The sequence below is a fragment of the Gopherus evgoodei genome, unplaced genomic scaffold (genome assembly GCF_007399415.2).
Source record: "Gopherus evgoodei ecotype Sinaloan lineage unplaced genomic scaffold, rGopEvg1_v1.p scaffold_32_arrow_ctg1, whole genome shotgun sequence".
Lineage (NCBI taxonomy): Eukaryota > Metazoa > Chordata > Testudines > Testudinidae > Gopherus > Gopherus evgoodei.
The window spans coordinates 3,309,095-3,335,582 of record NW_022059994.1 but is presented as its reverse complement, the minus strand read 5'-3'; the positions used below and the strand labels follow the sequence as shown (position 1 = coordinate 3,335,582).

Here is a 26,488-nt window from a genome sequence, read left to right as displayed (position 1 = left end):
GGATCAGCAGCAGATGTGGGCTGGGAGGAGGGAGAGGTACACAGGTAACCTGGCTGGGGAGGAGGGAAAGTTAAAGGAATATAGAAGAAGGTGGCATTTGGTTTTCCTGCTTACGGGTGGAGAGGGATAACTCAGTGTTTTGAGCGTTAACCTGCTAAACCCCAGGTTGTGAGTTCAAACGTTGAGGGGGTCATTTAGGAATTTGGGGCCAAAATTTGTCTGGGGATTGGTCCTGCTTTGAGCAGGGGGCTGGGCTAGATGACCTCCTGTGGTCCCTTCCAACCCTGATAGTCTATGATTAACAAAATGCCTGTGTCAAGAGGAAACTGAAATTAAAACGAAAATGGGGAAATGTACCCATAGGCACCAGTTTTCCTGGTCCGAGGGGGTGCTCAACCCCCCTGCCCCAACCCCAACTCCACCATTGTCCCACCCACCCATACTGAACATCTGCCCCCTCCTGCCCCATTGAATTCTTTCCCCAAATCCATGCCCCAGCCCCACTTCTTTCCCAAGTGCACCACACTCCCCCTCCTCCCAGCTCTGAAACAGCTGTTTTGCGGCAGCAATCGCTGGGACTGTGAGGGAGAAGAGGAGCCATAGGACGCTCAGGGGAGGACTCAGAGCCGGAGCAGAGGTAGAGGTGAGCTGGGGTCAGGAGGTGGGCTGGGAAGCTACCAGTGGATGCACAGCACCCACCAAATTTTTCCCACGAGTGCCCCAGCCCCAGAGCACCCATGGAGTCAGCGCCTATGGATGTACCTGGAGCAGAAAGGCATCAATCAGGGCTGCAGAATGCAAGGGAAGGAGTGACCTCTTAGCTGAGGAAGAAGGTGTATTCACTCTTGACAAGGCTGGAGTAGCTGAACACTTTTATTTAAGGGAAAGGGACATTTCTTTCCTTGAGGATCCAAGTATCTGCAGCTCTGTCTCTCCAGCTGGAAGCAGTTTGAATGAGGGAGAGTTCTAAACAGCGTAGAGTCGAGTGTAAAGTGACCAGACATCCCGAATTTATCAGACTATCCTGATATTTACTTGTTTGTCCCGCGTCCCAGCTGATCATCGGTCAGGACACAAGCTGTCCCGATATTTTGCCCTCCCTCCCCATTGAATCACTCCCCAAATTCACGCCCTTGCCCCACCCCCAGCTCTACCCCCTTCACTGCGCCATTGGAGCCTTCTCCAAATTGCCGCACTGGCCCCGCCTTTTCCCCAAGGATGCCACATTCCTCCCCCTCCTCACCCCCCCTCCCAGGCTTGCGCTATTCAGCTGTATGGCGGCACAAGTGCTAGAGGGAGGGGGGAGAAGCACGACGCGGCAGCCAGCTGGAGGGGGGGGTGGAGGCGCAGCAGAGGGGAGCTGGTGTGCGGGGTGGAGCTGCCGGTGGATGCTCAGCCGGTGGGTGCTGTGCTCTGGTGGCACTTTTGGTTTTGGTTTTGTTTTGTCCTCTGCCGCCAGCTCTTGCTTTTTTGTTTTTTTTGTTTTTTGTTTTTTTTGCTCTGCCAGCACACCCCCACCCTGCCCGCCTCCTGATATTTCATGTCTCTCATCTGGTCACCCTAGTCAGGTGGGACTTTAAAGGGCCCTTCCAGAATGCAGCACGTGCGTCCTCACCTATGGGAAAGACCTTTAAAACCTACCTTAAACCATCCTAACCAAGAGCCGCTCTTCAAATGAGGCTTGGCCGGCACTGTTGAAACCGTGTGCCGAGTTACCCAGTACAGTCCCACAGAGCCGTGTGGGGCAACCAGGTATGGGCTTGTCTACGCTGCTACATTGCTCTTGTCTTTCCTGGGTACTTGAAAAAGCTCCCCTCCCCCGTCCGAAAGACAAAAGTTTTGCCGCAGCAAGTGGCAGTGTGAACACAGCTTTGTCAGCAGCGCGAACACCGCTTGTGGGGGTTGGAAATATTTTGCCGACAAAGAGTATTTACACACGCCGGCTTTTAGCAACAAGGCTGTATGGACACAGCCTGGTCGCTAAAACTCGGCGTGGTGTAGACAAGCCCCGTGTGAATCAGGGCAGAAAGAAAAGGCTGGTGCCTGAAGAGAATTCCTGTTCTTACTACATGGCGCACCCCAAGCTCTGCTGGGCTGTTCAGGCCTAGAGGGAAATGTTCCATTTTAGGGAGAATGAAAGGCCATTTGGCAGGTGATGGCCTAGAGCCCTGGCAGGGAAGGGCCTGGTGAGGGCTGGACTCAGCCATTGGTATCAGCTATTTTGGGTCCTGGCTGACATGCCAGGCACCTTATGAAATGCTTCCCTGTGGCTTTTTGTGCACACAGAGGTATGTCACTGCCAAGTCCCTCTCCTAGGAGGGGAGGGAAGGGGGAAGTCTGCAGGATGATCTCCCACCTCCATGCAGACAGGGACCAATGCTTGCCACTGCCATTCTGGAGCCTTCACATATATGTACTGACCAGGATCCAGGGGGCCATCCACAAAGTAGGCAGCTATGTAGGGCACCAGGAAGTTTGAGGCACCATATTTCCTGGTGCCCTGTACAGCTGCATGCTGCTCCAGCCCCTGCTCTGCCTCTTCCCCAGGGCCCCTGTCCCTGCTCTGCTCCAGCCCTGCCCTCACTTCACCCCTTCCCCAAAGCCCCTGCCCTTGCTTTGCCCCACCCCGACTCTTCCTGCCCATGCTCCACCCCAGCCGTGCCCCTGAGGACTCTGCAGCAGGGCCTGGCTTACACTCACTGGTGGCAAGAAGGACAGAGACCTGGCCCCAGCCGTGCCCCCGGTGAGTGCTGGGGAGTGGTTCCTGCCTGTCTCCCAAGCTAACCCCCCTGTGGAGGCCTGGGGCTTCCCCCCTGTCATAAACAGATAGCTAAGGGTTGATGTTCTTTTACCTGTAAAGGGTTAACACAGGGAACCAAACACCTGACCAGAGGACCAATCAGGAAACAAGACATTTTCAAATCTGAGTGGAGGGAAGTTTTGGGTGTGAGTTCTTTGTCCTTTGTCTTGGGTCTGACCCTCTCGGCTCTGAGAGTGATTTTTCTGTCTCCTGCCTTTCTAATCTTCTGTTTCCAAGTTGTAAGTACAAGGATAGTAAGACAATAGGTTTATATTGTTTTCTTTTGTATTTACATGTGTGTAATTACTGGAATGTTTTGAATTGTATTCTTTTTGGATAAGGCTGTTTATTCATTTTTTTCCTTTAAGCAATTGACCCTGTATATTGTCATCTTATTACAGAGACTATTTTTAATGTCTTTTTCTTTCTTTTTTTTATATAAAGCTTTCTTTTTAAGACCTGTTGGAGTTTTTCTTTAGTGGGGACTCCAGGGAATTGAGTCTGCAGCTCACCAGGGAATTGGTGGAAGGAAAAAGTCAAGGGGAAAATCTCTTTGTGTTAGATTTACTAAGCCTGACTTTGCATACCCTCTGGGTGAGGGGGAGAGATTAGATCTCTCGGTACTTGTGTTTCCAGGACTGGAAGCAGGGAATCTCCTAGGGTCGTCCAGGGAGGGGAGCCTGGGAGGAAGAAACAAGAAACAAGGGGAGGGAGTTATTTCCCTTTGTTGTAAGACTCAAGGCATTTGAGTCTGGGGTCCCCCAGGGAAGGTTTTGGGGAGACCACAGTGAGCTAGGCAGTGTATAATTCTTAGCTGGTGGCAGCGATACCAGGTCCAAGCTGGTACCTAAGCCTGGAGGTTTTCATGCTAACACCCAATTTTGGACGCTAAGGTCCAGATCTGGGAAAAAATGTTATGACATGGTGTGCAGCGTTGTGGGAAAGATAGAATCCAGAAGCCAGTAGGAATATTATATTTTTCTTTTCTCTGCTAGGGGCTTTTAAACAGGGAGGGTTTGGTTTTAAAAGGAACCAGAGAGAATTTTTTTTTTCTGTTCTCTCCTGGCAGTAGCTTGCATATTAAGCAAGGACCGATTAAGGAACTGTTAAGGGTCTTTTGTGAGACACTAGCACTCCGATTGAGAGTCAAGTACCCAGCACAATACACATGCAAATAAAGTGGTTTTTCTGGTTTACTTTACATTTAAAAATTAGCTAGAGGAAGAAAGGGAAAGAGGCACTGTTGCTAGGCAGACCCCAGGAGGCAACAGAGAGCCTGCAGTTGAGACAATAAACACCGGAAAGCACCCCAACACAAGAAAACAGGAACCAAGACTTCCAAGGAAAAAAGGGAGGCAGAAGAACAAATCAAAGAAGCAGAACACAGGCAACAACTGGAAAAAAGAGAAAAAGAGGTGGAGCTGAAAGAGAAGGAAGAAAACATCAAAATGGCAGCCTACAAAAGAGAACAAGCAGCCAAAGAGGCAGCCCACAAAAGAAAACTAGAAGAAGAAGAGATGGCCCACAGAAGAAAACAAGAAGAAGAAGAAGAGGTGGCCCACAGAAGGAAACAAGAAGAAGAAGAGGCAGCCTACAGAAGCAGATAGAACTCCAGAGGGAGACCCACCGACAGGCCATGGAATTAGAAAAGGCTAAGCAACAAAACACAGCCAATCCTAACAACCCTGCGCCAATGATTGTTCCACAGCACAGGAAATTTCCCACCTACAAGGCAGGTGATGACACCGAGGCCTTCTTAGAAAATTTTGAAAGAGCCTGTCTTGGGTACAGCATTCCTGAAGACCAGTACATGGTAGAGCTGAGGTCACAGCTCAGTGGACCTTTAGCAGAGGTGGCGGCTGAAATGTCTAAGGAGAAAATGAACGACTATAAACTTTTTCAAACCAAGGCCAGATTAAGAATGGGGATAACCCCGGATCATGCCCGTCGGCATTTCAGAACCCAAAAGCGGAAACCAGATGTGTCATTTACCAAACACGCCTACTACGTTGGAAAGAATTATGAGGCCTGGATATCAGGACACAATGTTAAATCCTTGGACGAACTGCACCTCCTCATTCAAATGGAACAGTTCTTGGATGGTGTTCCTGAGGACATAACCCGGTACATACAAGATGGAAAACCCAAAAATCTCACCAAGGCGGGGGAGATTGGAGCCAGATGGATGAAAGTGGTAGAAAGAAAGAAAGCTACTGTCAAAGGGAACGAATACCCCAGAGGGCACACCGACAATAAACCCTACAACTGAGGGCAACCAAAGACCCCACCTACAACCCAAGGAAAGCCACAGACACCCTATTCTTCCACCTCACCAGTCTCCAGTAACCCACCTCGACCCAGTGACCAGTCAGTTGGAAGATGCTTTAAGTGTAATGAACTGGGACATATCAAGGCCAACTGCCCAAAGAACGCCAACCGAGTGCAGTTCATTACACCACCATCACACCAAAGATCCCTAGGCCCAGATGCCTCTCAAATACCCTTGGAGCGAAGGGAAACTTTGAGAGTGGGCGGAAAGAAGGTTACTGCGTGGAGAGACACGGGGGCACAAGTGCCAGCTATCCACCAATCCTTCGTTGACCCCAAATTCATCAACCCAAAGGCCCAAGTGACAATTTACCCCTTCATGTCACAAGCTGTAGACTTGCCTACTGCTGAACTGCCTGTCCAGTACAAAGGCTGGTCAGGAATGTGGCCTTTTGCAGTCTATGACAATTATCCTATCCCCATGCTACTGGGAGAAGACTTGGCCAACCAGGTGAAGCGGGCCAAGAGAGTGGGAATGGTTACATGCAGCCAAACCCGGCAAGCTTCCAGACCCATTCCTGTTCCTGAGCCGTCCACAGATGCTTTGTCTGTGTTACCAGAGACCCAGACAGAGGTCATGGACCCGGCTTCCATGCCAACCACTGAAACAGCCACAGCACCTCCAGTCCCAGGCCCAGAACTGGAACAGCAACCAGCACCAGCAATTGCAACCACATCTTCAAACTCAACGTTAGAGGGCGCCAGTGAGCCAGAACTGGCAGAAGCAACAGACAGCTATACCCAAAAGGCTCAGCCAAAGCCTGAAATACCCTCAGGTGGACCAGCAGAGAGCGGTTCACCAGCACCGGAAACAACCCCATCGCCTATAGCGCTTCCAGAGGGACCAAGCCCAAGTCCCCAGTCTGAGGAAGAACTGGTGTCCCCAGCCTCAAGGGAACAGTTCCAGACTGAGCAGGAAGCAGATGACGGCCTTCAGAAAGCTTGGGCGGTGGCACGGAGCACCCCACCGCCTCTCAGCTCTTCTAATCGATCCCGATTTGTTATAGACCAAGGACTTTTATACAAGGAGATTCTTTCTGGTGGACACCCGGGAAGAATGGCAGCCGCAAAAACAGTTGGTGGTTCCAACTAAGTACCGGGGGAAGCTCTTAAGCTTAGCCCATGATCATCCCAGTGGCCATGCTGGGGTGAACAAAACCAAAGTCTGCCTCGCCCCCCACAGGGGAGTTGTGTAGGGGCCCAGGGTAGCAATGGACAGCCCTGGTATTGACAAATAAAATGGACTGAATTTTAAAGTATTGTGCACAGAATTTTTATTTTTTTGGTGCTGAAAGCCCTCGGGAATATGGCATGCTGGACAGTTGTGGGGTGGGGGGCTGTGAGGGGGTGCTGGGCAGTGTGGGGAGTCTGTGGGTGGGAGGCCACTGGGCATGAGGGTTGCTGGGCATAAGGGGGTGGGTGTACCTGGGCAGGACAGCAGTGTGGCAGGCACACTGGCAGAGCAGGGCTGGGGTTGGGAGCGCAGGTGGGAGGGAAGTGCCGGGGTTAAGGTGAAGGTGGTCCTGTGGAAAGTTTGGAGTGAAGGTGACAAAATGTAGGGGTTGGGGCACAGTGTAGGAGTTAGGGTGCAGAAGGGGGCAAGGATTAGTGGCAAAGGGGGTGCAGAATGAAGAGCCTGCAGGGGCCAAGGGAAAAGGCCTGGAGGCCTGCCCTGCACCGTGGTGGATATGAGGGTGGGTTTCTGCTGTCACCCTTCCCCTCATCCATCATTTTCCTTCCCTCCTTACTTCCTCTCTTCCTCCTTTTGCTTCTGTCTACCACAAGTCCGGCTCAGCCAGCCTAGCCAGCTCCAACTTTTGTACCAGTGCTGGTAGGGTGACCAGATGTCCCAATTGTATAGGGATAGTCCCGCTATTTGGGGCTTTGTCTTATATAGGTGCCTGTTACCCCCCAACCCCGGCCTGTCCTGATTTTTCACACTTGCTGTCTAGTCACCCAGTGCTGGTAACATGCGCCCAATGATGCTGCACAGCAGCCTATTGATCTCTAGGACCCAGGAGCGGCCGGGAGGTGGCTCGGGGCCAACGAGCGCTGGGCTCCGGCCCGGTGTAACGTCACTCTGAGCAACCCTCCCGTTTTCCAACTAGCTTCAGTTTCAGCCACATAAGGAAACCATCTGTGCTCCTGCTCAGGAATTGCTGCCGCCTGGTCCATGAGGTTGCAAATCGGGAGGGATGGATGTTGTGGTCGAAAACACTCACGATTTGCTTCCTTCACGGGTCCATGGGGTTGCAAATCGGGAGGAACGGAGTCTGTGGTCGAAAACACTCAGGATCTGCTTCTTCCTGGCTAATGGGCCAAATTGATCTATTGGATGATCGAGGCACGCTCTTTCACTTTTTTGTGTCTGAAAACGTGTAAAGGGAAGTAAGGTTATGGGAGGAATGGAGTCTGTGGTCGAAAACACTCAGGATCTGCTTCTTCCTGGCTAATGGGCCAAATTGACCTATTGGGTGATCAAGGCACGCTCTTTCACTTTTTTGTGTGTCAATGCGTGTAAACAGAAGTAAGGTTTGGGGGTAGAGGGCACATCTCTGACCCCAAGGTGATAACTAGAGTGGCCCCTTTCATTGTTTCCACTGACTTCCTCCTTGTTTAGTTCCAATGACATGGCTGCTCGAGGCACGCTCTTTTGCTTTTTTGTGTGTGAATACATATAAAAGAAAGTAAGGTTTGGGGTTACAGGGCACACCCCTGACCCCAAGGTGATAACCAGAGTGGCCCCTATCATTGTTTCCACTGGCTTCCTCCTTGCTTAGTTCCAATGACATGGCTGCCGATGCACCTGTCACTGGTCCGGGGATGGTTGCAAATCGGGAGGGATGGAGTCTGTGGTCGAAAACACTCAGGATCTGCTTCTTCCCTGCTGATGTGCCAAATTGACCTATTGGGTGATCGAGGCACGCTCTTTCGCTTTTTTGTGTCTGAATACGTGAAAAGGGAGGTTAGGTTTGGGGGTATGGAGCAGGCCTATGATGACACCACTTTCATTTTCTAAAATTACTTTTACAATGTTATAGTTTGCATTATATATATGGACAGAAATACAGAGAAAGTTATATTTAACATCAAAAACATGTATTTTAATCTAATGTATACGTAGAAATATATTTCTTTGGCTTGCATTATGTTTTGAACAAAAGGCAGTTAAACAATGGGTTTTCTTTCTTGCCTTTTTTTTTTTTTTTTGGTAATTAAGTGAACTATGGACATGTCTTGCAGTTGTACTCTTTCTTCTCATATGTCAGGTTTTCTTGATTGATTCCTTCTGTAACGCATGGTATATGTGCCCACCTCTTGCAAGAATCACACTGGACCTTTGATAAGTAACAATTAAGAAATGAAATCACAGAAGTTATGTTATATATACTTTGCATTGACTCATCCTATTCCTTCCACATGTGAACATTACCTAATATATAACTATCGGCTGAAGAAAATGTTTAATGTTGTGGAATTTTTACAAGGATCATGATCCTTACGCAGTTTATGGCATATATTTCTCATGTAATTCTAGGTTTCTTACCATCGTGCAATCCTCACTTTCTTTTTCAGAGTCGATAAGGTTGCAGTATATGCAGTAGTCCTCCACGTTTTCTTAAAAATAAACATAGCATTACGAAATGATGAATACGTTACGACCAACACTGAAAATGCTAATCTTGATTTATTAATTGTCAATATTGTAATCCAGTCAATGGTTTGAACACACATATCTCTTCCTTTTTTTGGAATATTTTTTTCAGATTTTAACTTTACTACACCTGTATCTAAAAATTCAAATTTCATTTAACTGGTCGATCAATAGCAATCATTCACCCCATTAAAATTTTGGTGTACTTAAATATATTATTGATTCATAGTCACCAGTACAGAACCAAACCTGCGAGATATCCCGCTTTAGGGGTATTAAGATAACTGTCTATTATGTGACAAAATTCCACTCTTCATGTTATCCTCACATGTGCCTAATGAGTCCACAATACATGGTAGAAAGTAATTACCTGACTCCTTCATTAGGAGAATTGCTATAGGTCTTCTAAACGCAGTATTAGCCTTCTGTGTTGTTTCCACCGTACTGATGTCTTTGTGCTGCAAATATATTTCTGCAAACTAACAACAGTGATATTTAGAATAAACCTCTACTTACCATAGGTGACAGTGGGCTGGTCCAGTGTACTGGTTAGAATTGGCCACTGGTTCCAGACCATACATGGCTGACGTTACACGTCCGATGTGGCAGTGCTTTATGCTTTAACAGCACTGCCCCCTTTATCCCATCAGCCCCGCATCTGCGGCCCTAAAATAGGGTCCGGCAATACTGTTAAATGCTCGTGGCAGGGCTGCCTACTGTGGGGGACCAAAAGGGGCTCTGGGTTACAGTGATTTACAAGGGTCTGGTGCTCCTGGCCACTGCAACAGCAGCTGTCAGGAAGGGCTGGATGGTAGAATCTGGTCCCCCAGCACCGCACCTGCCACTGGAGAATCCTTCCCTTCTTGTGGTCACAAGCCCACCCCCATCCACCTTGGCAAGGACACCAGTGCAGTGCCCACTGGTAATCTCTGGCATTTACTTTCAACATGGATAATTAAACATACATAACCAATAATAATGCCAATTTGGTATTCAATACCTTTAAGATGAGTGGTCCACAGTTGTGGCCATCACTTTGTCTGGGATGCTGCACAATTTTACTGTTCCAATCAGATGAGGATTTACTAGTTAATCGTTTGATGAAGTTTCTGAAATTGTTAGAGAGTACATTAGCAGACTGCATAAATGAGCTTTGCTTTCCTTTTTTTCCCACTCTGGTTTCTGGACATAGATAAAAATCCATTCTCTCGCTTTTTACTTAGTCATTGAAATGACTTATTGCTCACATATAGACACACTTGTTTTCATATTATTGTCACACACTTACACAGTGTGTCACCTGAGTTGCTGTGCCCCATGTTGATAATAACACATTCTCAATCATGCAACATGCTACTGTTTCGTGTGTGTCCACATTCTGTGAAGTCGGTCCCCAGAGTCACATCACACAAGTTCTCTCAAAGTCCATTATTAAGCACATTCAGTACAAGTACATGCCGTTTTAATGTTCATTTGTAGCTAATAGAAAGACATTATTCCCGTTATTGTAATATTCCCTTTAAAAAAATTTCAGTGAAACAGTTACTGTCCACTGTGAAAGTAAGTATCTAATAAATCACCTCCAATTCCTCAGGCATGTTCTTTCATATCTGATCTCATCACACAAGGGGTCAATTATTAACAATTCATTTTTTCATTTTTTTTCATCAAGGCTATCTGTAAGTTTAAATATATTCATAAAATGTATTAGTAATGTGATTATTTCCAAAAATTTTTAGTAATTCATCAATATGCATTCATCAATATGCAATTAACATATTGTTTGTAATGTAACAGTAACACACAACATATAAGCATATTGTGAAATCAATCAACTCTTTGCAGAATGTATTCTTCCATGTTACATGAACAATGTAAATTGACTATCAATTTATTTTTAACAATCACATTCCACTTTCCTTTGCATGCACTGAACTCCCAGAAAACCCGCAGCACGGGAAATTATATCATCACTACCATAGTTGTGTTACAAATCTCTTATTTATTGCCACATTTATTGCCCATAATCCAGAAGCACAATACAAAACATCTTACCGCAAGAACCCAATGACCTGGTGTGTGGTAAGGAAGCAGTAATATATCATTTTGAAGTAATTCACTCTGTTTTTATTTAAAAGAAATTAGAAATGTAATTATAGTTTCCAGTGAGGCAAACCATGAGATATACATTATATTGTATTTCCCAAATTCATTACATGTATTACTATTAGACTATTCCCCCACATCAAACATATCATTGTATTTGCTGTCACACTGTGTTTAACTCAGTGACTGAAATTGTTCTTTTTTCATTTTATGTAGGAAAGTGTGTTTAACATTTACCTTCACTTTCATTTGTGTAGCTCTGCCTGAGAGAATGGCAGCGGAAACTACTGATGGGATGGCTTGTACCTGTTGACAGTCAACAAAGCTATTACTGCATTAATAATTGTGGCACGTCAAGAACATAATGAATTTTATATAGACAGACATGACACGGATCCTTAGTGTTACAAATCAGACACATATATGTAAGAGAGTCCTATAAAAACAAAATGATTTGTAATCAATGTGCTCTGTCTTACTTCCTTTAAAAAGTGACTAAGCTGTTCGCATACTTGTGTTCAATTACTGGACCCACTGAACTGTACAGCAGAACTAATGTGGCCCTCTATTGTATGTTCGATATGCACCTCCAAATACATTTTAGTAAATGTTTGGCAGCAGTATATACACAGAAATGTTGAAATTTCAAGTGTCTGTTGATATTTCAAGGGCATTTGGACTTAAATATGTTGTGCCACATATTCCCGTGATTGTTTACTTAGTGCATCAGTGTATTGTGTCATGTATCACAGTAACTAGCCTACCTTTCCATCTGCTTTCTCAACTACACAGCTCAAAAATGCATCAATAACCTACAACACATGATGGAAGAAAAGCACAATTACGATGGTATTTGAGTAGTCAATCACATCAACAAATACATGTTTACTGGTACTTAAATGTACCTCATCACTTATCCAGCTTCTCGGTTTCAGGCAATGAAATGAAGAGCCATACAATTTTATGTTTCTCACTTTTGGCCTCCAGTCTCTCTGTGTGTTTGCTGGTCATTACCAATTTTACTAGGAAAAAAATATTAACATGTATTACATGCATGGTAATACAGTTTCCTTTTTCTCTGCTTTAATACTGTCAATGCTGCCACTTTGTACATGAAAACCTTTAATATAGTTCAAGTTATAAAGTATGTGAATGTGTTTAAGAAAGGTTCGGTATCCAATTACCTTTCAGAAGCCATTGCTTGTCTTCCACTTCCTCTGTAAGCATGTCATCAAAACTGTCATCAGCATCACTTGTATCATTGTTTGACACATCTTGCCCTATATGGTCCTCTTTTTCTATTGCTGTGACCTCTATGTTTTCCACTTTGCTGTCATGAGATACAGTGCCATCCACTTCTCTAATCTCTTCCGTGGGTGTTTCTGGTTCAGTGTCACCAACTCCAATTTCAGTTCCAGTTTTTCCCTCTGATGTGCTTTCAGCAGCTAATGTTGTTGGCTCTTTTACTGGTTTTAAGTGTGCAATACTGTACATGGTTCCTAACTGTTTCCCTGAGATGGTTTGTAATTTCACTCTCTTACCTTCAACACTCATAATTTTGTATGGTCCCCGATATTTAGATTCCAATACTCCTCCTTTTCTTGTTCTCTGTCTAGCATTCAGTAACAGAACAGAGTCCCCAACTTCAAATGTTATTTCCCCATATTTAGAAGTCTTTCTTTTAGCATAATGTCTTTGTTGTTTTTCTTGTGCTTTAACAGTGTTACTTAGGGCCAGTGCAATGTCAGCGTCATGTCTCGATTTCATATTCATGCTGTACTCTTTGCAGAAATCTTCCCCGAACATATTCAGATCTGGGATCTTTGTAAACAAATGGAGAAGAGGTTGTATTTGTAAAATGAAAGCACACAGAATGCCATATGTACATGAAAGGTGCTGGGAATAACATACACTTACCGTGTAATTATCTAAGACATCTTCTGGAAACACTGCCTCATCACAAAACATTAGTCGGAAAGGTGAAATTTTTGTTGTTGCATGTATTTTAGTTCACAAAGAAAACAAAATAGGTTCAAGTAATTTATCCCAATTACTCCCATTGTTATCAACCATCTTCCACAGTGCTCTGTAACAAAGGCACATTGATTTGATTGTTTAAGAAAAGAAAGTCACATGTACGGTCTTGTTTGAAACAGATCAGACACAATCAAAAAGGTGTAATACGTAATGAAAAATATTTCCATGTAATACATTGCTTTTGAAGATTTTTTTGGGAGTTGCATCTTCTAGTATAGCACATTCTATTTGCCATTATTACTGTACGATTCCCACCATTCACTTACCTTTTTATGGATTTATTAGCGTTTTCAGCCAAGCCATTGGTTTGTGGGTGGTATGGACTGGTGAAGCTACGTTCTATTCCCAATTTATTACAAACATACAAGTTAAGCTGAAGGAAAAAAAGTTACACCATAAACGTACATATAGACTTGTGTAGAGGAATGTTCCTTTGGGTATGGGCCACTACTTTTATGTGTAATTAGCAACAGGAAGAGCTGTCTTCTCATATTTGTTTTGGAAACAAGTAGTTGTTCGTTTCTTTGTTAGATATGAAGAAAAATAATTTTATAGCAACACTGATGGTGACCAACAGAAGTTAATATATATAAAAAGAAAAGATGGTGGTTATTTGAGATCTATGGGTGACCTGACAGTGAGTTTGAGTACATAGTACAAATAACCAGAAAAAAAGAAATCATTACCTTATTATTGAATTCTGCACCACGATCTGTCAGTATCCGCTGTGGGCATCCACGTCGAAGAATCATGCTGAACATGATCCGTACCACCTCAAATGACTACGTATTTCTAAGTGGAAAAGCTTCCACCCATCTTGAAAGATAATCTATGGCTGTATCTATATACTGGTATCCATCCTTTGTTACTGGTAACGGTCCTATTAAATCCATTCCCACCAATTCCCAGATCTGAGTGACCTACATACAAGGGTACCAGTTACAGTCATACTTCATATGTTTATTACTAAATGTTCTCAATGAACCCATATGTCATAAGCAGAGTACACAATGTAATATGGTTATAACAGCCATAGAATCCAAATGAAAGCCCACTTTTAAATGCAGAAGAGAAAGAAAGAAAGAATAAACAAACAAAAAGAAGTGCAGGAATGAGTGATTGAAAACAATACCAGAGTAAAGCAGAAGAAATATCCCCAGCCAGTGCGAAGGCATATTAGAGGTAATTGCTGCACTATGCTGTGCCACTTACATGCATTGGACTTGTTTCAAAATCAAAGCCTCATTGTATTGCAGAAATAACCATGGATAATGATAAACCATAACGTGTCTGATTCAAAAATTCACCTCTATGCTTTCCAAGGTGGTATCCAGATTTGATTGCTTTCCCTCTTTCTGGCAAGTCAGACACTGTGCAACCTGTTTTTGACGGAACAATATGATGACATGAACATTTCGTTATGGAAATAGTATCACAGGGGAACAGAGTTCACATTTGCACACCAAATATACTTTTATATTTCTTTCATTCATTTTGAACTTCTATTTCAATTGTAAATACCATTCATCAGCATTTTGTTTCATTTACTTTACATACCCAATTGGCAATGTCTTTTGTCATCCCTGGCCAATAGTATTTTGATGTCAGCGCATTCCCGGTTTTGAATATTCCTAGATGTCCACCCTCTGGACTGTCATGATACCTTTTAAAGAGTTGCAGGGCTTCTTTCATGGTATGCACAATGACAACCTTTCTTCCTTTTGCTGAATGGAACAATCTCCCCTCTGTTGATCATAGAAGATGGAGCACAGAGGATGATTAAAGTTTATCTGGGCCTTGGGACAGAGCAATTGTTGGGCCCCTACCTACCCTGTCCACTGGTTACACCACCTATGGCCTTATCCCTTTCGTCCTCTTCCCCAGGATCACAACCATGTTACACCTGGGCTCCCCACCATTTTGCCGGGCCCACAACTCCTTGGCTCATTTCCCACCCACCCTGCTGTCTCACACAGCACCAGGACTGGAGAAGCTCTGTCCCTGTGTCACAGCCATACCAGGGAGTGAGAGCTCCTCCAGTCCCAGGGCCGTGGTGGAGTTTTGGATCCTGCGGTTCTTTAGGGGACTAAAAGCAGGGTGCTCTGGAGTTTCCTGCCCCACCAGGCACGTCTCCTGGAGATGGGGTCAGGCATAGGGGCTTCCCCTGCTGCCTTGTGGCTTCTGCCAGGGTTGGGGTGTGGGAAAAGTGTTTAACTTAAGCTATAAGTGGTTATTGGCAAAACCATTAATTAATTAAAAGGCATATGGCTATCAAAGACATCTATATACAGTCTGGTTCATAATGCCTTGAGTACAAGGGGGAAATTTCAGTGTATAGCAGGGCTGCCCCGGAGGGGGGGCAAGTGGGGCAATTTGCCCTGGGCCCCACACGGGCCCCCATGAGAGTTTTTCAGGGCCCCTGAAGCGGGGTCCTTCACTTCCTAGTGTTTTTAGCGCCCTAGGGGCACGGCCATTTTGCCATCCCGCGTGATGATCCGCGGCTCCACTGGAGCTGCCGCAGGCATGCCTGCGGGAGGTCCATTGGAGCCTCGGGAGCAGCGGACTGTCCGCAGGAATGTCTGCTGCAGGTCCACCGGAGCCGCCTGCCACCCCACCCCCGGCAAAATGCCGCCCCCCAATAATCCTGGCGCCCTAGACGATTGCCTAGGCCACCTAAATGGAAGCACCGGCCCTGGCTGGACCATCCTGTTGCTCCCAGGATTCCCAGCTGGGGAGGCTGAGGCTCCCCTGGCCCTTGCCCCGTTTCCCCCCACTGCAGCGTGTTCAGCCACCGACATCAGCTTGGCAGCTCAGCTGAGCTTCAGAGTGTTGTCCTGCTGCCGCTTTTTGAGAGGCCTGGCAAGGTGGCGGGGGTGTGTGTGTCCTGCTGCAAGCTCCAGGGCTGGCAAGAGGAGAGGGGAGGAGGCAAACGGGGCAACTGGCCCGGGCCCTGGTGGGGCCCCCAGCCCCACCAGTATGTCTCCCCCAGCCCCAGCTCCCCACCCTTAAATCAGAACTTTTTATAGTGAACTGGTTGTTAAGATTTTGGCAGCTCGTCACTGGCCACACCCTAACCCCCAGCCACAATAGCCAGCCCTGATGGGAGGTGACTGTGTCTGCCAGGCTGAGCTGGCAGCGCAGCCAGAGCTGGTACTGGGGTAGGAAAACTCCGGCCCCTTGGGAGTGGTGCAATCAGCCGGGCTGGAGCATAGCCTACCCAGGCCAAGCTCCCTCAGGACCCAGTTCAGCCTCTCCCCACCCCCTACTGTCCCCTGTGACTGGCCGAGACTGGCCCAGCCTCTGCACCAGTCCCAGGTGGCTCTTCCCCCGGGGAGGCAGGTGGGGCCCCACAGGTCCCAGGCAGTGGAGACAGCTCAGAGCTGGAGCATTGCTGGGGAGCAGGGCAGATCCCAGAGACATGACTCCCGAGATCCCACCCAGCCCACCCACATCCATTGGCCCCGTGGCCACCAGCCTTGCCAAGCGCTCGAGTGCGCGTGCGCGCACACACACACACACACACACGCACACACTTCTCTCTCCCTGCTTTCCTATCACTAGTTATGTTACTACAGGATGAAATGTAGACATCCCATAAAATAGCTAGTTCCACACTGTTCTTCATACCTCAGATCACTGAAATGCAGCTTGGCATTTGACATACTGTATGACTGTAGTACAGTTTGCGACATCACAGAAACCTTCCTCTCTCCAAGTTTACACCCCACCACACCCTTTAGCAATAACGTAACCATTAAACAGGTTCTGAATCAGTCGTCTTTCTTCCCAATTTAGTTTTAACAAAAATGCTGCAACATAAGTAGCTATGGGAGATGGCAGTGCAACTACTAGGTATCAATGGGGGAAAAGTGTGCGAGTAATGTCCTGGATATACTGGCATGGCTGGCTTTAGGCCAATTCAACCAATTCCACTGAATCAGGCCCTGCCCCGGTTCGGTGTACCGACAAGAGCGAGTGCGCTGTACTGGGGTGGTCCGGCTTCCCCAGGGGGCAATTTAAAGGGCTTGGGGCTCCCAGCAGGGGCTGGAGCGAGCCCTGCATCCCCTGCCCTATCTCCAGCCAACCATCCCCTGCCCTGTCTCCAGGCAACCCCTGCCACACACCCTTGCCTGAAGCCAGCCAGTCCTGCACTCCTCTGTCTCCAGCCGTGCCAACCCATGCCTCAGCCTCCTGTGGCCTTGCCTGAAGCCAGCCAGTCCACCCCACCCCACACATACCTATCTCCGGCCATCCCCACACCCCTTGCCCTGCCTGCCGCCAGACCCTTCCTCCCGTCAGACTCTGCCCTGCCTCCAGCCAGCCCCATGTCCACTGCTGCCCTGCAGTTCCCAGGGTAGTAACCCTGCACACCTGCTTCAATGAGGGGGGCAAGGAGCAGCTGGGACCCACACCTGTGTACACCCTAGGGTAACCAGACAGCAAGTATGAGAAATCGGGATGGGGTGGAGGGTAATAGGATCCTATATAAGAAATAGATCGGAAAATTGGGACTGTCCCTATAAAATCAGGACATCTGGTCATCCTAGTACACCCCCAGGGAGTGGCGAGGACCCACACATGTGAAACAGAGCTCATTTCTAGTTCAGACCCATCTGTTTAAAAAAGAACTTTAGGTAGGGTTAACATAAATCTCTATTTTCCCAGATATGTCAGGCTTTTTGGGTCTTAAATCGCCATCCAGGAAAATACGGACGTATGGTAACCTTATTGGTACAAAAAATACATACTGTGGCACATCCCTTAAATCAGAACTTGTTATAGGGAACCGGTTGCTAAGAAATGAATGGCTTTATTTTACACTTTTTTTTTTTTAGTCATCCCTGCCGGAGCCCCACCAAAAATGTTCAAATTGGGCCCTGCACTTCCTAAAGCCAGCCCTGAACACTGCCCTAGTGTGGGAGTGAGAGCGCCTCCGGGATCCTGACATCCCAGCACTTTACACACCTTCCTGGAGCCTCCCAACCTCTCTTTTACACAGTTCATTATTATACCTTGTCTTACAAACACCAAACACCATTACATATGCACAAAGATAAACAATTCCCCTCCCCCCGATATATACAGAGCTGTGCTTCTGCATATAGTATCTATCTGGGATGAATATTGAGCTCCCAGCTCTTCAGGAATCAGTAAAGAGTCAGCTGCCAAGCCACATGTTGAATCCTATTGTAAACAGTCTGGGTGACGCATGAGGCATTCTGAAGCAAGAGATAACTGGTAAAGTTTAAAGAAGATGCAGAAAAAAAGCTTTTCTTATGTTTTGTTTATGTTGGATTTATTGTATTATGAATAGTAAGTGTTGAATATAAAAATTTGGTAGTAGGGTTTACAATGTTATAAGAAGAGATTATGCTATTACCATTATCCAGTCTATTTGAACAGTAGTATTTTGAATTAGTGATAATTCACAGAGAGAGAAAGAAGAAAGCTGAATTTAGAGAACAATTATTAACCAGATTCTTGGTTATTCACCAGCCACTTTGCTCCTGTCCACGGCACAAAGCACCATAAACCCAGTATAGTCTGGACAAGAGAATATTCACCTCAAATTGTCATCTACTACACTCCCTGGCCCTGCTCCCCCATTCCCAGTCACCACGAATCAGGATATAGCTGAGTGAAAAGTTGGCATGGCTGAAACATTTATCAGGCAATTGAAAACTAGTATAGAGTACAATAGTCCTGAGAACATCGCTTAATTCTGAGCACTGTGTTTGCAACGTGATGCAGGATGGGCCTGTTGCCATGGCACCATTGGCACCATCGTAAATTCAGTACTGACCTCAAGCCCCCACCCATAGCAAAACGCCCTTGGACCTTTTCTGGATCCCACCAAAAAATATTAAAATCTGCTGCCCCAGTGCTACTTTATTTCTACAGGAGACATGATACAGTGAAATAATTTCCCTACATTCCATCAACCTCTGCATCACACATTTTCAGTATTTAAAAGACTCTCTCATATTTATTTGTCTATGTGAAGTCTCACAACAGTTCACAAATTTTAGAATTGTGTTTTGCTGCATTTATCTTGCCTGTGAACTCAGCTCTTACAGTCCTATTTTCACACGTCATTACTTGTGTATAGGAACTGATTCACAAATATTCAGTAAGTTTATTATATGGTGTCATCTTAGAACCTTCCCAAGTGCAAAAATCTTCTGCAACAATAAAGGCTTGGGCTGATGACCAGTGGCTGCAGAACTTTTGGATGGTCCACATTTCTGCATCTTTGTGCAAAACTCACCAAAATAAAAGCTGCACTGACAGTGGAGAAGAAAAAACAACTGTACTACGGGGATCTGCAACACCAGATTATTATTGGTCAATCACTGCTCTCTCTCCTAAACTAAGATGGAATGGATTTCTTTAATGTAAGTAGTCACAACATATGGTTAAATATTTTATGATCAATATCCTGTTAAGAACTCAGCAGTCACAGATAATACCTGTCTTCTGTGGTAACTAGTATCCTGTCTGTTCCCCCAAACCAAAAGTGATCAGACAAAAAACTTGCATGGAGCATTCAATGGAGGTGTGAGACATACCTGCATACCTACAACCATGGTGACAAGCTTGAGGAAACTCCCCTACCCTCATTCACACCCACCTTAGCATTTAGACAAATTCTAGTGTTGAAACTCTGATTGATATCTGACTGATATCCAAAATACTGAAGCAGACACATTTCATTGTCAGCCCCCTGAAGGAACATCACCCATACTAAGAAGTGATCAGCTCCTACTATCTAGCCTAAAGAAATTCCTGCAGTCATCGGTTTACCCATAAACAAATCTACTGTTCTCCCTTCAACCAATTCAACCTATTGCATATTTTCTCTACAAAACCATTTGCTCACTCTTAAGTAAGAATTCTTATGCATGCATAGACCCAAATTCTGCCTGAATTAGAATCAGAGAATAGAATCATAGACTATCAGGGTTGGAAGGGACCTCAGGAGGTATCTAGTACAACCCCCCACTCAAAGCAGGACCAATCCCCAACTACATCATCCCAGCCAGGGCTTTGTCAAGCCTGATCTTAAAAACCTCTAAGGAAGGAGATTCCACCACTTCCTTAGGTAACCACATCTATTCCTGACAGATTCAAGACTGTGAGCTAAGATCATCAGTGAAGACTCAGGAGTTCAAGCTTCCTGGAGTGGGTGAGTTTCCTCATTTTCTCTCTCTGTTTCCTTTTCTAACTCAGGTATTAAACTGTAAAAATGTAACTTACTTTGTTTAGGCTCTCCTTGTGATGTAAAGATGGGGATAGGGACATGCTACATCTGGGACAAATAAAGGTGTCAGCTTGAAAGTGCTGTTTGACTCATTCCATTGGGCACACAATGAGTACATTGATCGAGTTACACAACCACCCCTCTCCAGAACAGTAGAATTATCAGGGGGAGAACCCAGACAAGTAAGCCCAATAAATGAGCCTACCCCAAGTAATGGGCAAATCTGGTAAAAGTACAGAAATACTAAAGGTATTCCTGGCTAACTGCCTGAATAATAAATAATCTTTACAATAACTGTATAATCATTTCTTAAATGGTTTGCATGCCTGTAATCATGGTGATTTCTTTATTGCTCCTAATTTCTATATTGTTTATCTGTGTGGTGTCTGTTTGTTTTTCTTTACTTTCTTAGGCTGATATATAAGTAATTTTGCTGTGTGTAAAACAATTTAGATGATGCGATCTAATTTCTTAGATAATCAAGTAACATTATGTTAGAATTGGTTAGTTTAATTACATTAAAACGATTGATTAAAGACATTGCTGAGAATGAGGTGATACTGATATGTGTATGTTATAGGGGTTTCTCTATTTCAGATTCTTCAGATTTCCAGACAACGATTTTCTCCAAAAAAGTTGCACCAAGCAAAAAATTACCTCAATACACATAATGGCAAGTAAGTAGAATTTTTCCATGTGTTCCCATGGCGGGGAGGGCTAGCTCAGTGTTTTGAGCATTGGCCTGCTAAAGCCAGGGTTGTGAGCCTAATCCTTCAGGGGACCATTTATGGATCATGGCCAAAAAAAAAAAAGCCAGGCCAAAAAAAACTGTCAGGGACAGTACTTGGTCCTGATAGTGAAGGCAGGGGATTGGACTCAATGACCTAGTTCTGTGACATAAGTATATCCCCATATATTATTATATATTACATATTTTTTCAAAACCCATTATCTTCAAGCAACTCTGCTTGTTTTTTTTAATTGACATTTTTTTGCTGCTACATTTACTGTCCTGAGTCACTAGGTCTATACATTGTTACAATTTTGCACTGATCTCCTTATGTCTGAGAACATTCACTCTTCATTGAGCAAATACAGCCAAAATTTGCAAGCCACAGATATTTCAGAATTATGCACATGCCTGCAATTTATTTAGGTCTGTCATGTCACTGACCTATGAATGATGTATTGTTGATTTAGGTTTACCCTGCTTATGGGTTTGCAATGTAAATCGCTTATCTTATAACTCTGCCTTGAGTCTTATATGCATTGATATGCCATGTTTTCACTTAAGTAACTGTTTTCTCTTGTAAACAATTCTCAGGGAAATCTTTTGAAGAAAAAATTGCAAATGTTTTGGCATACATAAGGAGTAGCACATATCCTGAAGGAATGAATAAAGCAGGCAGACTGAACCTGCGTCGATATGCTGTCAACTTTTCATTGGAAGGTAAGGAATATTTGTTTTAAGATAGTACTGGCACATAACACAGGAAACTTCAGCCTGTAAATGATGGTCACGATGTCCCAACACTGGGAGTATTTGGAGTGTTAACCTTACCTTCAATGGGACTGGAATTTGGATCTCTATTTTTATTAAAATTTTCCAGAAAATCTATCTATGCCAGTGGTGCAACAAAAGGAGTGTGCTGTGCAGTTGTGTGAGAAATGAGTCTAAATTTTATTTAAAAAAAACTGATGACTTTGTTTCATTTCGTAATTATGTTATCCGGTCTGCTGCAAGCACACCAACAATCACTATATGTTCAATGAGCAAAAACTTCTTACTATACACCAGGGCCGCCCAGAGGATTCTGGGGCCTGTGGTCTCTGGTGGCAGGGGGGCGCTGCTTCAGCAGTAATTCAGCTGTGGGGCGTCCCTCTGCCCTGGAGGAAGGATGCCCCCACTGGCGAAGACCAAGAGTGAAATGAAGCTCTGGGAGCCCGGGCCCCTCGACAGTTTTCCAGGGCACAAGGAGCAAGTGAAGGACCCCGCTTCAGGGGCCCTGAAAAACTCTCCTAGGGGCCCGTATGGGGCCCAGGGCAAATTGCCCCAGTTGCCCCCCCTCCTCTGTGCAGCCCTGCTATACACTGAAATTTCCCACTTGTACTCAAGGCATTATGAACCAGACTGTATATAGATGTCTTTGATAGCCATATGCCTTTTAATTAATTAATGGTTTTGCCAATAACCACTTATAGCTTAAGTTAAACACTTTTCCCACACCCCAACCCTGGCAGAAGCCACAAGGCAGCAGGGGAAGCCCCTATGCCTGACCCCATCTCCAGGAGACGTGCCTGGTGGGGCAGGAAACTCCAGAGCACCCTGCTTTTAGTCCCCTAAAGAACCGCAGGATCCAAAACTCCACCACGGCCCTGGGACTGGAGGAGCTCTCACTCCCTGGTACAGCCATGACACAGGGACAGGGCTTCTCCAGTCCTGGTGCTGTGTGGGACAGCAGGGTGGGTGGGAAATGAGCCAAGGAGTTGTGGGCCCGGCAAAATGGTGGGGAGCCCAGGTGTAACACGGCTGCGATCCTGGGGAAGAGGACAAAAGGGATAAGGCCATAGGTGGTGTAGCCAGTGGACAAGGTGGGTAGGTGCCCAACGATTGCTCTGTCCCAGGGCCCAGATAAACTTTAATCATCCTCTGTGCTCCATCTTCTATGATCAACAGAGGGGAGATTGTTCCATTCAGCAAAAGGAAGAAAGGTTGTCGTTGTGCATACCATGAAAGAAGCCCTGCAACTCTTTAAAAGGTATCATGACAGTCCAGAGGGTGGACATCTAGGAATATTCAAAACCGGGAATGCGCTGACATCAAAATACTATTGGCCAGGGATGACAAAAGACATTGCCAATTGGGTATGTAAAGTAATGAAACAAAATGCTGATGAATGGTATTTACAATTGAAATAGAAGTTCAAAATGAATGAAAGAAATATAAAAGTATATTTGGTGTGCAAATGTGAACTCTGTTCCCTTGTGATACTATTTCCATAACGAAATGTTCATGTCATCATATTGTTCCATCAAAAACAGGTTGCACAGTGTCTGACTTGCCAGAAAGAGGGAAAGCAATCAAATCTGGATACCACCTTGAAAAGCATAAAGGTGAATTTTTGAATCAGACATGTAACGGTTTATCGTTATTCATGGTTTTTTCTGCAATACAATGAGGCTTTGATTTTGAAACAAGTCCAATGCATGTAAGTGGCACAGCATAGTGCAGCAATTACCTCTAATACGCCTTCGCACTGGCTGGGGATATTTCTTGTGCTTTACTCTGGTATTGTTTTCAAACAACCATTCCTGTACTTCTTTTTGTTTGTTTATTCTTTCTTTCTTTCTCTTCTGCATTTAAAAGTGGGCTTTCATTTGGATTCTATGGCTGTTTTAACCATATTACATTGTGTACTCTGCTTCTGACATATGGGTTCATTGAGAACATTTAGTAATAAACATGTGAAGTATGACTGTAATTGATACCCTTGTATGTAGGTCACTCGGATCTGGGAATTGGTGGGAATGGATTTAATAGGACCATTACCAGTAACAAAGGATGGATACCAGTATATACCTACAGCCATAGATTATCTTCCAAGATGGGTGGAAGCCTTTCCACTTAGAAATAAGTCGTCAATTGAGGTGGTACAGATCATGTTCAGCATGATTCTTCAACGTGGATGCCCACAGCGGATACTGACAGATCGTGGTGCAGAATTCAATAATAAGGTAATGATTTCTTTTTTTCTGGTTATTTGTACTATGTACTCAAAGTCACTGTCAGGTCACCCATAGATCTCAAACAACCACCATCTTTTCTTTTTATATATATAAACTGCTGTTGGTCACCATCAGTGTTGCTATAAAATTATTTTTCTTCATATCTAACAAAGAAACAGACAACTACTTGTTTCCAAAACAAATATGAGAAGACAGTTATGCCTGTTGCTAATTACACGTAAAAGTAGTGGCCCATACCCAAAGGAAAATTCCTCTACACAAGTCTATATGTACGTTTATGGTGTAACTTTTTTTCTTTCAGCTTAACTTGTATGTTTGTAATAAATTGGGAATAGAACGTAGCTTCACCAGTCCGTACCACCCACAAACCAATGGCTTGACTGAAAACGCTAATAAATCCATGAAAAGGTAACTGTATGGTGGGAATCGTACAGTAATAATGGCAAGTAGAATGTGCTATACTAAAAGATGCAACTCCCAAAAAAATCTTCAAAAGCAATGTGTTACATGGAAATCTTTTTTTACATTACGTATTACACCTTTTTGATTGTGTCTGATCTGTTTCAAACAAGACCGTACACGTGACTTTCTTTTCTTAAACAATCAAATCAATGTGCCTTTGTTACAGAGCACTGAGGAAGATGGTTGATAACAATGGGAGTAATTAGGATAAATTACTTAAACCCATTTTGTTTTCTTTGCAAACTAAAATACATGCAACAACAAAATTTTCACCTTTCCGACTAATGTTTTGTGATGACGCAGTATTTCCAGAAGATGTCTTAGATAATTACACGGTAAGTGTATGTTATTCCCAGCACCTTTCATGTACATATGGCATTCTGTGTGCCTTCATTTTACTAATACAACCACTTCTCCATTTGTTTACAAAGATCCCAGATCTGGATATGTTCGGGGAAGATTTCTGCAAAGAGTACAGCATGAATATGAAATCGAGACATGACGCTGACATTGCGCTGGCCCTAAGTAACATTGCTAAAGCACAAGAAAAACAACAAAGACATTATGCTAAAAGAAAGACTTCTAAATATGGGGAAATAAGATTTGAAGTTGGGGACTCTGTTCTGTTACTGAATGCTAGACAGAGAACAAGAAAAGGAGGAGTATTGGAATCTAAATATCGGGGACCATACAAAATTATGAGTGTTGAAGGTAAGAGAGTGAAATTACAAACCATCTCAGGGAAACAGTTAGGAACCATGTACAGTATTGCACACTTAAAACCAGTAAAAGAACCAACAACATTAGCTGCTGAAAGCACATCAGAGGGAAAAACTGGAACTGAAATTGGAGTTGGTGACACTGAACCAGAAAAACCCACAAAAGAGATTAGAGAAGTGGATGGCACTGTATGTCTTGACAGGAAAGTGGAAAACATAGAGGTCACAGCAATAGAAAAAGAGGAATATATAGGGCAAGATGTGTCAAACAATGATACAAGTGATGCTGATGACAGCTTTGATGACATGCTTACAGAGGAAGTAGAAGACAACCAATGGCTTCTGAAAGGTAATTGGATACCGCACCTTTGCTAAACACATTAACATACTTTATAACTTGAACTATATTAAAGGTTTTCATGTACAAAGTGGCGGCACTGACAGTATTAAAGCAGAGAAAAAGGAAACTGTATTACCATGCATGTAATACGTGTTAATATTTTTTTCCTAGTAAAATTGGTAATGACCAGCAAACACACAGAGAGACTAGAGGCCAAAGTGAGAAACATAAAATTATATGGCTCTTCATTTCATTGCCTTAAACCGAGAAGCTGGATAAGTTATGAGGTACATTTAAGTACCAGTAAACATGTATTTGTTGATGTGATTGATTACTCAAATACCATCGTAATTGTGCTTTTCTTCCATCATGTGTTGTAGGTTATTGATGCATTTTTGAGCTGTGTAGTTGAGAAAGCAGATGGAAAGGTAGGCTAGTTACTGTGATACATGACACAATACACTGATGCACTAAGTAAACAATCACGGGAATATGTGACACAACATATTTAAGTCCAAATGCCCTTGAAATATCAACAGACACCTGAAATTTCAACATTTCTGTGTATATACTGCTGCCAAGCATTTACTAAAATGTATTTGGAGGTGCATATCGGATATACAATAGAGGGCCACATTAGTTCTGCTGTACAGTTCAGTAGATCCATTAATTGAACACAAGTATGCGAACAGCTTAGTCACTTTTTAAAGGAAGTAAGACAGAGCACATTGATTACAAATCATTTTGTTTCTATAGGACTCTCTTACAGATACATATCTGCTTTCTAACACTAAGGATCCGTTTCATGTCTGTCTATATTAAATTCATTATGTTCTTGACGTGCCACAATTATTAATGCAGTAATAGCTTTGTTGACTGTCAACAGGTACAAGCCATCTCATCAGTAGTTTCCACTGCCATTCTCTCAGGCAGAGCTACACAAATGAAAGTGAAGGTAAATGTTAACACACTTTCCTACATAAAATGAAAAAAAACAATTTCAGTCACTGAGTTAAACACAGTGTGACAGCAA

The 26,488-nt window shown here is 44.3% G+C and overlaps 2 protein-coding genes across 5 annotated transcripts in view; one reads left to right on the top strand and one right to left on the bottom strand.

Moving 5' to 3' along the window:
* Positions 1-26,488, top strand: part of LOC115640751 (zinc finger protein 436-like) — a 452,700-nt gene that overhangs the window by 376,951 nt on the left and 49,261 nt on the right. The gene's annotated exons all lie outside the window — the stretch shown is intronic.
* On the bottom strand, positions 11,546-12,878 carry LOC115640846. Its single transcript, XM_030543895.1, has 4 exons — positions 12,807-12,878; positions 12,074-12,710; positions 11,795-11,911; positions 11,546-11,701 (listed from the first exon to the last, which is right to left on the bottom strand). Exons 1-3 carry the CDS (start codon positions 12,855-12,857, stop codon positions 11,799-11,801), a joined length of 801 nt encoding a protein of 266 aa, XP_030399755.1. The 5' UTR covers positions 12,858-12,878; the 3' UTR covers positions 11,546-11,701; positions 11,795-11,798.

Excerpts from the sequence above, each read along its gene's own strand:
- LOC115640846 (XM_030543895.1), bottom strand. The coding sequence starts at position 12,857 with ATGTTTTGTGATGAGGCAGTGTTTCCAGAAGATGTCTTAGATAATTAC. Across the intron at positions 12,711-12,806 it reads ATGTCTTAGATAATTACACG|ATCCCAGATCTGAATATGTT; the intron begins GTAAGTGTATGT and ends TTGTTTACAAAG. Across the intron at positions 11,912-12,073 it reads CAAGCAATGGCTTCTGAAAG|TAAAATTGGTAATGACCAGC; the intron begins GTAATTGGATAC and ends TTTTTTTCCTAG.